This window comes from Psammomys obesus, unplaced genomic scaffold, assembly GCF_907164565.1.
Source record: "Psammomys obesus unplaced genomic scaffold, mPsaObe1.curated_primary_1811, whole genome shotgun sequence".
Lineage (NCBI taxonomy): Eukaryota > Metazoa > Chordata > Mammalia > Rodentia > Muridae > Psammomys > Psammomys obesus.
Window position 1 is genome coordinate 44,439,957 of NW_026585644.1, and position 14,392 is coordinate 44,454,348.

The window sequence follows — 14,392 nt, forward strand, 5'->3', positions numbered from 1 at the left end:
TGTGAGGGGGGTATATACACGAGAGTTCAGGTGCCCTTAGAGGCCAGAGATAGCACTGGAGCACCCTGAAGCTGGAGTTACAGGTTGTTGTGAGCCACCAAACATGAGTGCTGGGAACCAAGTTCAAATAATCTCCAAGAGTAATATCTTTACTTTAACCACCAAGCCATCTTTCTAGCCCATCTCCATCTTGTTTTTTCCTTTAAGCCAACTTGTGGGTATAAACACTTGACCTGAACATTATACCTTAATTGGTCTCATTTTTGTTTCGCTTATATAATATTTTAGCTACTGTGTTTAGCTCAGATAGTTGTCTTTTTGCTGAAATATCTTTATGAATATATGCCATAATTTTCTCGGAGAGAGTCTCTTAGCTTTGCATCTCAGTGGAAAGAAATGTTCTTTTTGCTATCAAGGAAATGTGAAAGTATAGATATGATCATGCAATTCGAAACTGAAAAGGGTGGATATTTACCTGGAAACTGTTGGTTCAAGCTGCCTAGTAGTGAGGGGCATGTGAAAGCAAAACAAGACACTGATTTCTTTCCTGTGCGTCCCAGAAGTCAACATTGCCACCTTTTCCAGTGAGCAGACAGCAAAGAGTTCTGTGGTCATGCTGTGTGGTGGAGACATGCACTGGAGACAGTGTCTCCTTCTTCCAGGGAATCACCGTGTAGAGTGAAAGGTTCCGTCCCGAGTCTCACTACAAACATGGAGGCTCATACATTGTCAGGGTGGGGTTTAGTATGAATATTGATGGCTACTTTAAAACTTAGAAAGTCATTGGATAAAAGCCAGGAGATGGTGATGGCACATGTCCTTCATCCCAGCAGAGGCAGACAGATCTCTGTTTGAGTTTGAGGCCGGCCTGGTCTGCAGAGTGAGCTCCAGGTCAGCCAAGCCTACACAGAAAAACCTTGTCTCAAAAAACAAATAGACAACACCATCCCCCTCCCCCCAAATACCCCCCACAAGAAACAGGGAAACCCAGCTGTGGCTAAGCTGCTATGACCAAGATTGGAAGCCACTGTCGCCCACCGTCCCTCTGCTTAGGGCCTTAAGATAATTCCTCCGCAGCAGAGACACCTATACCCCCATCCTGCTGTCTGCTGAGAGCTACTACGCATGTGTTTGTTCAGGCTTGCTGCCAGGCTGTGGGTGCAGCAGGTGTGTGCCTGGGAACCCCTGTTCTAAGAGGAATCATAGACTTCAAGCACCTAGGGAAGAGCTCTTTTCACTTTGTTTCGTTCCAAATAAAGACATACACAAAAGCAGGAAGGACAGAAAGAAACAATGAGAAAAAGTAAACTGCGCACAAGGTGCACAACCTGAGCGTTGCTAAAGGGTTGTAAGTGAAAGACACATTTCTCTAGAGAGCAGTGGTTCTCAACCTTCCTAATGCCGTGACCCTTTAATTCAGTTCCTCACGCTGTGGTGATACCCCCAACCACAAAGTTATTTTTGTTGCTACTTCATAACTGCGATTTTACTAGCGTATGAATTGTAATCTAACTATATATGCAGGATATCTGATATGCCACCCCTGCGAAAGGATCATTTGACCCCCAAAGGAACTGCAGCCCACAGGTTGAGAGCAGCTGAGAGAGATGTTGTCAGACATATGGTGGAGACTTGTCCCGTGGGCATAGTCCCTCTTTGGCCTGAGTAAAGAGGCGCTCTGCTTGTAAGACTTGTACCTCAGTGGTGAGAGGTGTTTATGAGTAGCTGGCTGTCTCCATCACGCACTTTCGGCTGCTTCCTTCTCCGTGTCTGCTTCACTTTCTCACATTTTTCTTAAATACCTCTTGGAAATAGACAGGAGTACCTAGAAACGAAACAAACAAAACTAATTGGCATCCGTGATGCTCAGACAAAACCCTCTTTCAGGCTTGCTCTCTAGGCATTTTCCTCCAACGAGAAAGAAGCCAGGTTAATAAGAGCCACTGTGCTACGCTGACCTCCATCTGGGGTGCTCTTTGAAGGCTGGGGATGTGTTTCCTGAATCTTCCTCACCCAGTTTACTATGCATGTTGTTCGTTATTCATATTTCGCCGGAGGTTGTCCCCTCATCTATTCTGTACTTGTAACTGAGTTCTGCATGGACACAGAGGGGCACATGGGCAAAGATTACTCAGGTTGCTTGTCCCGGATATGAACAGCCCATGCATCCACAGAGGCATGGGAGGAGGGCTCCCTGAATCCTTCGCCTTGAAGGCCCCGAGCCTGCCCATGCAGCGTCTTCTCACAGTGCACACGAAACTCCTTGTCTTGTAATTTTCAGTCCCTTTCCTGACCCCGCCTCCGATTGTGACGGTCTGTTTCTGTTTTTGAGATTAGATCTAAGAAGAATAACCGCCGGCTTCCTGGGCATGGCCGTGGCTGTCCTGCTGTGTGGCTGCATCGTGGCCACTGTCAGCTTCTTCTGGGAGGAAAGCCTGACCCAGCACGTGGCTGGACTCCTCTTCCTCATGACAGGTACACTGTACACATTTTCTTCCTCCCCCTGCCACAGTGTTCAGCTTGGCCACGGCACTATTAATTTTGTTTTCACTGGTGAGAAGGGAGTGAGCGTACAAAGCGCACTGCCGGGTTTTCCCACGGTAGGGTTAGCAGGTCGGGGGTAAGTGTGCCGCGCTCATTCCCAGTTGGAGTCAGGGCTGTTTTCTGTCCCGTTGTTTAATTCTGTGTCTTGGACTCTTGACAAAGATGGGCCACTGTTTCTCAGGATCCCTCAAGGAGAGGAAGGTCAATAGCTGAAAGTCCCCTCATAGTCCACGTACCTGGGGCTGGGGTCCTTGGCGTGTCAGCTGGAGGATTTACTGTCCCAGTGGCTGCTCTTGGTCTTAGAGACATAGTGAGGGAAAGGAGCAATGTCCCTGCCCCTGCCTCTTTTTTATCGTGGAGAGATATAAGGAATGACTTGCGAGGGCCGTGAAAGCTGTGAAGAGGATGAGCAGGGGGCGATGGGGTTGGGCGACGCTGAGGCAACAAACAACTTCTGAGTCAAATCATGAGACGCAGCCAGGAGCTGGGAGAGAGCTGTGGGCTGAGGAAGCCGCCATGCCAGACCCCTGAGCAGGAGAGGGGTGAATGCATTCCGAGAAGGGAGAGCGGTAGGAGACGGAGAGGGAGCACACAGAGTGGGAGCCGTGGTCAGGAACGACATCCTCGGAGATCTCTTAACGAAAAGAAGAGCATGAATTTGAAGTGATGGAAGCTGCTAGATTTAATCAAAGGATGACTTTACTTAAAACATAAGGGGTGTGGAAACGTGGTTAGGCTTGGTTGGTTGGTTGGTTGGGCTCTTTTGGGTAAACAAGTACAGGCTATTTTTTTCTTAAAAGGAGTTGGGAGTTGGGTCAATGGCTGGCTGAAGGTGGCTGCAGAAAAGAAATGGTTTCCCTTTCGGCCTCCGCAATAAGTTATGGTGTGGTTAATGAGAAAATGGCGAGTTAAGTTTCACAAAGTAGTAGAAGTCCCAGCAAAAGAACTAATGCTACCCTTCCATAAGGTTTTAGTCCTCAGGTGAACATGGCAAGGATTTTCCCAATACTTCCCTATGTGACGTGTGATAAGCATGCCCGTGTCTTGGCAACACATCTCCAGGCCTGTCCCCATCTGGTTTCCTTCTGTATTAGCATATACTAAGTATACAGAACAAAAGGCTTCATCATGGTATTTTCATTCCTGTCCACACCATCTTTTCTACATCTCTCTCACAGCCCACTGATAAATGGTGCCTTTATTTCTAGCATGCCCACTGCGTGGCCCTGACATGACAGATGGTTTCATTCTTTTATGCTCCACTCTACTCCTTTGCCGTGCAGTGATATAGCCTCCTCTGTAGACTGTCATAAACACGCTCAGCAAAATGTCTAGATGGATGTCCAGTGACGTAATTCAGGAAGGCTGAAGCTGGTCCCCGAGGTTTGGAAGGAGGATTGGAGCCCTTAAGGCCAGGCTCTGAGTACATGTTTGTGAGTAGTCCAGACAAGTTGAACAAAATGCCCAAATATTCCTTTAAGCCTTGGCTTGGGCCTTCACAGTCAGTAAAAATCTTCTCCTCTTCTCTCGGCCTTTCCTTTTACGGAAAGGATGGTGGAAGTCCAGCATCTGGTGGCCACGGAGAAGAGCTGATGGTTTCAGGGTGCTCTGCTCTTTTGTCACTTGAAGTGGGGTGTAGGGAAGTTCCTTTTGTTTTTGTTGCTACAAACCATGACTTCAAACTCCTTTCACAACGAGATAGTGGTTAACCCTGTAGGTGGCTGAGCTGGAGTGCCTTCTCACGAAGTGGCAGGCAGAGAGAGCTCTGAACGGTTGAAAGAATTGATTTTAATTAAGCCAGCTGTCTTCAGCAGCTCTAGACAGCAGCCCTCCCACAGATTTCTGTTGCTAAACTTAGCCCCTTCTAATACACTGGCGTCTTCATTCTCTGCCTGAACTGAACTGATTAAGCAGCCCCTCGACGGAGAACCCCAACAATGTGACAGTTGTGCTGTTAAAGCAGAAGCGTATGGCACAACCTTCCTCCTCCTGCCGCGTTGCCCAAGGGCCAGCCTTGGTGACCTGAAGGTGGAACTACCGCTTCCGGACTACCAGTTTGTATCTGAGAGCGGGGCTGCCATGTTGCATGCCCAACCCCACTCCTCAGCCTTGCAAGGGTTCCCAGAGAAGGACCTGGGGTAGGCACCCTCCAAGAGGCCTCCCATTAGACCTGTGATAGCACACGCTCTGAGATTACACGCTCGCACGCAGTGTCATATACAACAGACTGAGTCAGAGAGACCCTCACTTTCCAGCCTTATGCTCCTGCCCATTGCTAGAGGGTACCATTTTCATCGCAGTGCAAAGGAGTGCTCCAGCCACATTAGACGGCACATTTGGGTTGGGGAGATAGCTGACTCAGAAGAGTGATTGCTCCCAAAGCATAGGGACCTCAGTTTAATGCTCAGAACCCACATAAAAATAGAATTCTGGATGTGGGGGTATGTTCTTGTAGTCTCAGTGGTGGGAGACGGGGACTCGGGGGTTTCTAGGGACTGCTGGCCAGTCCGATGTGGTGAGATCCAGGCCAACAAGAGCCTCTGTCTCAGAGAAGGTAGACCGAGTTTCCGAGGATGACACCAAGGTTGTCCTGCAACCTCCACGGCAACAGACACATTCACACACTTACGCACATACACATAGACACACCCCCAAAACATTAATAAACAAAGCATTCTATTAGATGACTGTAGTAACCGCTGCAATGATTACCAGTTTTAATATAATCTTATCTATTATAAAATTCTGATCTATTTTTTATTACATTGTGTGTTTGTGCGTATGCGCGTGTGGGTGCGTGTGCTATACCACTGTGTGCCTGAGGCACTCAGAGGACAAGTTGCGGGAGTCGGTTCCTTTCCTTCCACCATGTGGCTTCCCAGGATTGGACTCGGGCTGCACAAGCGCCTTTATCTGCTCAAACCTCTCCCTGGCCCTTAACCACTTTTCAACACACCAGAAGTCGCAAAAATAGAATAAAATAGAATAAAAATAGAATAAAGAGGTTCCTTCCTAGGTGGGGGTCTCACTGCCAGCTGTACCCATTGTCCTTCCTAGGCTGAGGCCTCTGGAAGAGAACCCATGGCGCGTGACACCCCCATGCTGTCAGCAGAGGAAGATACAGAGTGCAGGTGGCCTCCTCGCCACATCAGGAGGAGCTGTTAGCACCCGCCCTGGGCTGGTCCTCCCTCTGCTTCAGTGTATCTAAATAAAAGAGCCTGCTGAAGGAGGTCTTAGCCGAGAATGACCACTACCCTAAACCACCTGCCCTGAATACATCATCTAAAGCCCTGGGGAGTAAACATGTTTTGGAATTCAAGACCTCATATTTTATTTTAGAAAGGGGATATGGCTCGTGTGTTCTGTTTTATCTAACTGGTTGACAAGGTCTGGGGCTCTGTTGCAAAATCAAATACATTAACATTTCTGCAACAAAATGTATGAATAACCACCCTAAGCAGGATCGGTGAGGACTGCAATGGCTCTGCCTCAGGGCAGGTGCACTCTGGCTCTAAAGGAAATGGATACAATATTGCAGAAAAGATTAGGGTTTTTTTTTTTTTTTAAGAGAATTGCAGATTGTGGATCTTTTCATTGTGTTTGTTTGCTTAGTTTCTATACATTTTCTCTGCCTCTAGTAGGCCTGACACACCATTTACTTAAGACAATGGAGGTGAGGCTTTTTGAATAATCTATGTAAAAAGGAACAAGTCCTTTTTGCTGAAAGGGCGAAAAGACCCGAATGACGGACAGGCTGTGTTTTGAAGGCACAGGGAAAGGAAAATCAATGCTTATGCCTTCGGATTTTGTGGTCGGTTATTTATGACCTAGGCAGAGGGAAACAACTTCTGCTCCCCAGCCTTTTAGGCACATCAAAGGAGGGAGGTCAACAAGAACGGGCCTCAGTTACCCTAATTACATCATCCAAGCTGGCCCTGGGCACCTCGGAGGTTTTAGGGCAGGAGATCAAGCTGATGACCAGGGACATGAATTTATTTGCTGTCCCATTCTGAAGATCCCCTCCAGTTCTGCCCTTCTGTGATGTCATGGTGTATTCTAATTAAGGATATCGGCAGAAAAGCCTTTAATATTTCATAAGGGAAGAAGCCACACACAGGGGTTATCAGGAAACCAGCAATTAGTCACTCTTTGAAGATACTCCCAGTGATAGCCAGCAGCTAGCTCAGGACACGGGATCCTCTTTCTCCTGGGGCCACCAGCTGGCCTGGAAGTATGAGCTTGTTGTGGGAGATTGTGAGGGGCGTAAGGGTGTGGAGTGGGGGCAAAACAGAAGGGAAGAATGAAAAACTAACCTCTCTCCCTGGCCTGTAGCTTTTGGACTTTCTGAAAGCAGAAATACCTGCATTCACAGCCTTGTACCTTGTACCTTGTACCTTATGAACTAGGCTGCTAGGGATGAAATGCAGTATTACCTGAAATAACCTGCCGAGCAGGCTAAGTCCTTCACTGGGGCAATTTGGTATGAACTGCTTTCTTTAAAAAGTTTTAAAAGAACATTTATTTTGTGTGTCTGAATGTTTTTTATGTGCGTGTATTGTTGTATAGTATGTGCATGCAGTGCCCCTGGAGACCACAAGGGGGCACCAGAGCCCCTGGAACTAGAGTTAGACAAGTTGTGAGCCACTGTGTGGGTGCTAGGAATCAAACTTTGATGATTCTTCGGGAGCAAGGAGTGCTCCTACCCACTGAAGTATCATTCCAGCCCCCATGAATTATTTCTTAATAGGGTATTAATAAGTCGATTGTACTTGTTTAACAGGCTTTTTTGACTCTACGAGCTTATGTCTGTTAACCAATACATAGAAATTACAGATAATCCAAGAGGTATCTACTACCTCTGCTTGCAATGCATGTTGGAAAGTGGACAGACCACTTTGGATTCCTGATCAAGAAGATCACATAAAATTACCTCGCATCTAACCAGAACTAGGTCAGGGGCATAGACGATAATAATAAGCAGTGATATAAGGCATTAAGACAGTATAGTCTTGCTAAAACAAATGAAAGAGATAGACGTATACCCCATCCAGTTAGCAGACCCAAACACACACTGTGCAAAGGGTTTGAGTTTCCCACAACTTATAAGTTGAACCCTCAGCCCCTAGGACCCCAAAGTATGACTTAACTGGGAAACAGGGTCTTTAAAGGGAAACTTGTGTCTTAAGCCAGTGTAGATCGTGCTGGTCTTAGAGAATGGGGGGATTTGAAGTGTTACATGGCCAAACTACGGTGGTTTCAGAAGTAAACTGTCATGCTAAAGCCTTGAGCTTAGATGCACAGCCTCCGGAATTATAAAGTAGCCTTTTTTTTTTTTTTTAAGTCACCCTGTCCCGTAGTACATTGTTACAGCAGCTTTACCAAGCTCAGACACATGGACACCGTAAGATGTGTGTGGAACCTAAAACAGAGCTCCTAATATCAATGACCTAAGCTAAAGCTCAGACTGCAGTAGGTGTGCCTTTGCTATTTGAATGATGGTTTTTCCCTGATGTGATCAGATTCAGAATTTTTGTTTGTTTGTTTGGAAACAGGGTCTCAGTATGTAGCTCTGGGTGTCCTGGAACTCACCCTGTAGACCAAGCTGGCTTCAGACTCACAGAGATTAATCCCAGCCTCCCAAGTGCTGAGATTAAAGGCATGCACCTGGACCCCCAGGGGCCTTTCCTTTTAGTATCTCTAAAGGGACAGACTTCTTTTTGCAAGATCTTGTTGTAAAAGTTTGTGTTCTCTCAGTACATTTCCTTGTATGGTCATCAACAAGCTTTTCTATTATACCAAGAACAGCTGTAGCCGCTAGGTGTTCGCAGACTTCCTCAAGGCTGCAGGTTCTGGATGGAACAGCTCTTCTTGTTCACCTCTCCCTTGTCTTCCTCTTCCCAGAACAACTGGAGGAGCTTTTAGGAGGAGGAAAGGCACTGCAGGAGGGTAGCACCCCATAGGGGTCTGTGGGATGGAGCTGGGCAGACAGTAGGCCTGGTCTCCCTTACTCCATGTCACCTGAGGCAAGGCAAACCAGTTTTTGTCAGTTTGACGAGTACCTCTTCCAAAAAGAACCTGAGTGGCTAGGAGATGAATGTGATATTTTATGAAAAAAAAAAAAAAAAAGCAAAGAAGGAAAGAGAAAGGGACAATTAAATTTGCGGAGTGTGTTAGTGGTCCACAAGCCGATGCGGTAGCCCACTCCTAGCGCTTCTAGGTTGCCTAGCAACCTGACGTCATCACCTGCTCCGACAGGTGTGTGCCAGCCATGCTTCAGCTGAGCGCCAGATATAGAGGACCAACCCTTCACTACACACTCTCTCTCTCTCTCACAGCGCTCTACCCATCCCACCCACCTTTCTCTCTTCTCCTACGCTCTCCCACTGTCTCTGTCTCTCTCCCTCTGCCCTCAGGGCTCAGTAAAGCTCTTTGGACCACACCTATTGCATGGTACCTAATCACTTAGATCTTAACAATTGGCATTCTGTAAAGATGACCAAACACCTAGGTAGTTCAATTTAAAAAGAAGGAAAGTTTTGTTTTGTTATTGGGTTCATGGTTTGAGTTTTAAGTTCATGGTCTCTTGGCCCCGTTGCTTTGGGCTCATGGACAGAGTGAGCACATGAAGTTCCAATAGTTTCTTCAGGGTATACCTCTGTGACCTCATTTTTTTCCCACCAGTTCCCATCTGTCAAGGGTTCCACTGTCTCCCAGTCATGCTCACTGTTAAGTACAATAGAGCGGTCAGCTCCAGAGAGGAAGCTGACACATAATCCTTCCTTTCCCCAACTGGCTATTTAGTGCTGTGGCTTGAGACCTGGAAAAGGAGCTAACAGTAATTCCCCTCCTCCTCCACAGCTACTGTCTTCCCTTTCCTCCCGAGTTTAGGCTCACGGGATAATTACATGTCAACTTCCTTTCTCAGGCCCACCACTGACACACAATTATTATTATTATATTTAACCCTCACATGCAGATAAACAGGACTTCGACCTTCGTCCTTTGATGGACAGTTAAGCTCCAAACCATAACGAAAGACAAGTTGGATCCAAGAGGGAGGATGGATGCTAAAAGCACACCAAAACAGCCTCTATTTTGCTCACTGGGCGGGGGGGGGGGGGCGCACACAGATTTTAGCTTTAGGGAGCTTCAGCCCCTAAAGCTTGGGTGAGAAAGAAACCCAGCTAGAGATCTCACACAGTGTCCACGAGGTGTGCGCTCACCACGCACCCAGAAAACAGACATGCATTCAGGACACGAGGCAGGGAGAAACCTTTGCCCTGGTCATGTCTGCGGGTTATATGGGTCTCCGCCCCCTTTTCCTATTCAGCATGAATCTAGGGCGGAGTACTAACATGCACCACAGCAGATACAGCCCTGTAGAGCTGGTGGAGGGTGGGGCGCTCACCAAAATCAACATGTATTCAGAGAGCAACAGATGCAAGCTGTTACACTCTTTTAAGCTTCATTTCCTAACAGTGCTGTAGCCACAAAGGCATCTTTAGGAAAGACACTTATTCCGTGCCTTATTTCGGATTAGCAGAATTACGAGTGCTTGACACTGTAAGAGACTTGCGTTGCCAAGCCCCTGCCTTAGACTAAGGCTCGAGGGAAGGCGGTACAGTATCTGGGTCGCAGAGAGCTGAGACTAGAGTGAGTATTTCTTGCAGCCCAGCCCAGTGCATTTTACATCAAAGGATGCTTGGGAAGTCTAAGCTTGAACTCAAGCTTTCAGGGGTCATTAACATCATGCTGCTGGTAGAAATGCTTGCTTTTAGGCAGTCAGCCGTGGTTGGACTTTCAAGTGAGAGAGGAAGCAGTGTTCTCTGGGAAGAGGTCATCGTTGCAACATTACGGTCTACCTGTTGATCCCCCAGAGACCAATCCCCCCCATAGCCTTATTGTTCTAGCATCAGAATTCCTTCGAGGGTCTTGTTCACAAATATGGTTTTTGTTCTCAGTGCAGTCATATGGCCAGATGTAGAGACTTTTGTCCTACACAGGGCTTGGTAAAAGCAGGGAAGTGTTCTTTTAAATGGTCTATTTCTCGACGAAAGAATGATTTCCATCCTTGTTTCCCTTTTGGACGATTAGAGTGATATATCTGCTGTTTAAAAAATAAACAGAGAGAAGTCAAAAGATACTACTTTATCCTTTTCAGAACAACAGAGTCATTTATTTTAGAGATTAGAAGCAAACCCAGACAAAGAGTAGGAAATAGCAAATTATCTCAGCTAGAGCATCCTTTTTTTTTTTTTTTAAGAATATTTATTTTCCAAGTGCGCATTTAGAAAAAAGATTTAGGTACTATGCCCTTGCATGATCTGAATGGAAGCAGAAGTCTAGAGCTTGTAAATAGCATTAGGGTGATCCTTGTTCCCTGAGAATTACTGCCTGCTCTGGACTTGTTTCTCGGCTGGTGGCTTTGGTCTCCAAAGCCACACATTAAAACAGGGGTAGAGCTCTTGCTTCTTTTTGCCTCTGTCTTTTCAGTTCTAAAAATCAGTGCCTCGTTTGTCCCCAAGGATATGAAAGCTATTTCCCAGCAAACAGATGCCACTTTCTTTTTGTCCACAGGGATAATCCAGAGTGTGATTGACGACTGTGAGGGGTTTGGACATTCTGACACTTGATCGAATGCCAGTTTCTGTTTTCATTCGTTCATTTTATTCCATGAACTCAGCAGAACACCCCGTTTTCGTTCTATGCCCACCCCCATAAATTATCCCTTGGATCATCACTTGAGCACTAAGAAAGCACTTTTATCAGAATTCTGGTGGGGGGAAAGGGTGAGGGAGAGGGGGAAGGAGAGATGCCCACCTCTGGTGGCAATCTTTGAGTTTTGTTTTGACAATGTCTGTTACTGGTCCAGTGAGCTAGGCTGGCTCCTAGCAAGCCCTGAGGATCTATCTGCCTGTCTTTCCTGTCTTTATCTTATAAGGGCTTGGTTATAAGTATGTGCTGCCATGATTGGCTTTTTAGGTGGGTATCGAAACCAAGACCTTCATGCTTACAAGGCAAGAAATTTGCCAAATGAGCTCTTGTTTTGTCTGCACAGCTCTGATTTTAGTGTCCTTGAAGGATGATTATATATGTAAATATTGACATGTTAAGGTAAATATTTGGCACATATATGTATATCTATGATGCATGTGCACTATATAGCATACATACACACATATATACATATGTGTGTATATATGGTATATATATATATGTATATATATATGTATATATATATATATATATTCACCACTCAAATTAATTACAGTTTGCATGATTGAAGTACAAAATACCTTTACTAAGATTTTTATATCAGTCCCAAATTCCTAGATTTAATTTATATTTTTTGGAAGTATTCATCATTTCATTTTTAAAAAGAAATTGGTGACAGTCTAGTATGTATTAGATTCTGAATCTTACCCAAAAAATGGCCACTTGTAATAATTCATTCAATTTTACAGGCAACATGATAAACACAACAATCATTTAACAAGATGATGGTGTAATGGTTGCAACCATATGGAAACGTACGTCTCCAGCACAGAGTAAAGGAAACGACAGCTATTTTGTGTTGGATTCGAGAGATTGCTAGATTCCACCCCGCAAAAATAACAACATTTTTAAGGGCTGGAAATGTCACTCAGTTGGCAAAGTGCTTGCCTAGGGTTTGAGAAGCCTTAGATGCAGTCCCCAACATCGCCTAAAAACAGGCGTGGTGGTACATGCCTAGCAGTCCAGAGGTGGCGACAACAGGATCAGATACACAGGGTCATCTTCCCCACAGAGTGAGTTCCAGGCCAGCCTGGGCTCTGCGAAACACTGTCTCAGAAAAACAAACAAACAAACAAACAAACAAACAACGGCATCAACAAAAATGGCCTGAAGTGCTTATTCTCATGAAAACTGGAGTTTGATCTCCAGTACTGAGGAGACACACCACACACACACACACACACACACACACACACACACACACACACACACGATATGACTTTTTTTTATTACATTATTTAAAATAAGCATAAATTGAACCATACAAAATTACTTAAACTAGGCAAAATAAATCGAAGTGATACGAGTTACCTAACTTTTCTCTGCTATTTGTCAATGCTTCTTGAAGGAATTCCTTCAGGTGTTCCCGAATGTGGAGTGATGTGTGAGTTTCACAAAGGCTTGTCTGGCATTTGCCTGGTTACGAGCAAAGGCGGCACTGACTGTTCTGTTCTCTCTGTGTGACTTTCAGGGATTTTCTGCACCATCTCCCTCTGCACGTATGCTGCCAGCATCTCCTACGATCTGAACCGGGTCCCGAAGCTCATTTACAGCCTGCCTCACGACGTGGAACACGGCTACAGCTGGTCCGTCTTCTGTGCCTGGTGCAGTTTAGGTTTTACCGTGGCAGCTGGAGGGCTCTGCATTGCCTATCCGTTCATCAGCCGGACCAAGCTAGCACAACTAAAGTCTGGCAGGGACTCCACGGTATGACTGTCTGTGCCGAAGAGGGCTCGGCTACCGAGCGGGTCTGAGTCCCGTTAGGAGTGGAACTGAGTTCACGTCAGGGTACTAAGCACAAAGAGGTCTTTTACATTCCAACCTGTTGCCTGCAGCCCTTTCCAGATGACTGATAGAAAACTGTGCAGGACCTCCCGACCTTTCTAAGGACAAAACAACTGTGGGTTCAAGTGCTTTAATGACTATTTACGCTTTGACTGTGCGAAATGAGGACCCGTGCAACCAGACGTTTGTAGGCTTCAGAAATGAGGAACAGAAATGGGAGAATTTGTACGGTTTCCGTTCACTTCAGAAAGTTTGTATATAATGATTACCGGAGAGTCGTTTCTATTTGCAAAAGGATTCATAACAAAACGAGTATAATTTTCTTGTCGCTGTTCCAGGCTTGTTCGGTTTTAATGCAGTATCTTCAGAACATGTCCTCCTGGCGTCGTCTCGTGTCAGCACCTGACATTTGTGCATTTTCTGTGGATGTTTCTCGTCACAAGAGGACTCTTCTTCTCTTGCCTTATTATTGCTTTTAACGAATTGGCGTTCGCTCCCTGTCCTTGTACTGGATTCAAACGCAGAGGAATAACAGACCAACCGTGTAAGAGCTGATCCGTATCACTATGCAGCACCGTTTGAAGCCTTCTCTGATGTTTGCTTGTGTCTCTTTATGTTAACTGGGTTTCTGCATTAAATGACTGCCCCGCCCCTTGTTAAGTTAGCTGTGTGTTTTTTCTGTGTATAGCTGGGTCAACAAGTCTTTTCCTAGACATAGACCATTCAAGGACTCTGTTTCATTTGCAATTATTTTGTTTGTTTGATTGGTTGGTTGTCTTTTTTTTTTTTTTTTTTTTTTTTTTTTGAGGTCAGGTCTTGTTATATAGTCTGGCCTCCAGCTCACTGTGTAACCCCACCTGGCCTCGAACTTGCAGTGCTCCTTCTGCCTGGGCCTTCTGAGTGCTGGGATTACAGGCATGAGCCACCAAGCCCAAATTGTACTAAGCCTAATTGCTTTGCGCTTGTTACGGTGGTCATTGTTATTTATCTTTTCTGTAGCAATTACATGTTTAGCTATTTAGATGTAAGATACCATTTGCAAAAATTTCAAATGTCAAGTTTTAAATTTCACTGTGATATTTAAGTCCCCACCCCTTTCCCACCTGTCTGGTGTCCATTCAGTGACATGCATGGTCCTTGGCCTTACGGGCTTTTCGTTTCTCAACATCGCATAGCTGTACGTCAGAAAGTCCTGGAAACTTCTTCAACAGGACAGTTCAGTCAAGGGGACACAGGTGAGCATAAACTTTAATTGTAAAAGGAAAAGAAAAAACACTCAGATAACTCT

At 45.6% G+C, this 14,392-nt stretch overlaps 1 protein-coding gene across 1 annotated transcript in view; it reads left to right on the top strand.

Annotated features, from left to right (window-relative positions):
• Tmem178a (transmembrane protein 178A) overlaps positions 1-13,757 on the top strand; it is a 55,038-nt gene extending 41,281 nt beyond the window's left edge. The window contains exons 3-4 of the mRNA XM_055622626.1: positions 2,338-2,475; positions 12,791-13,757. Coding sequence (XP_055478601.1) covers positions 2,338-2,475; positions 12,791-13,032 — 380 coding nt within the window. The 3' untranslated portion in view covers positions 13,033-13,757. The remainder of the gene's footprint in view (positions 1-2,337; positions 2,476-12,790) is intronic.
• The last annotated feature ends 635 nt before the right edge of the window (positions 13,758-14,392 follow it).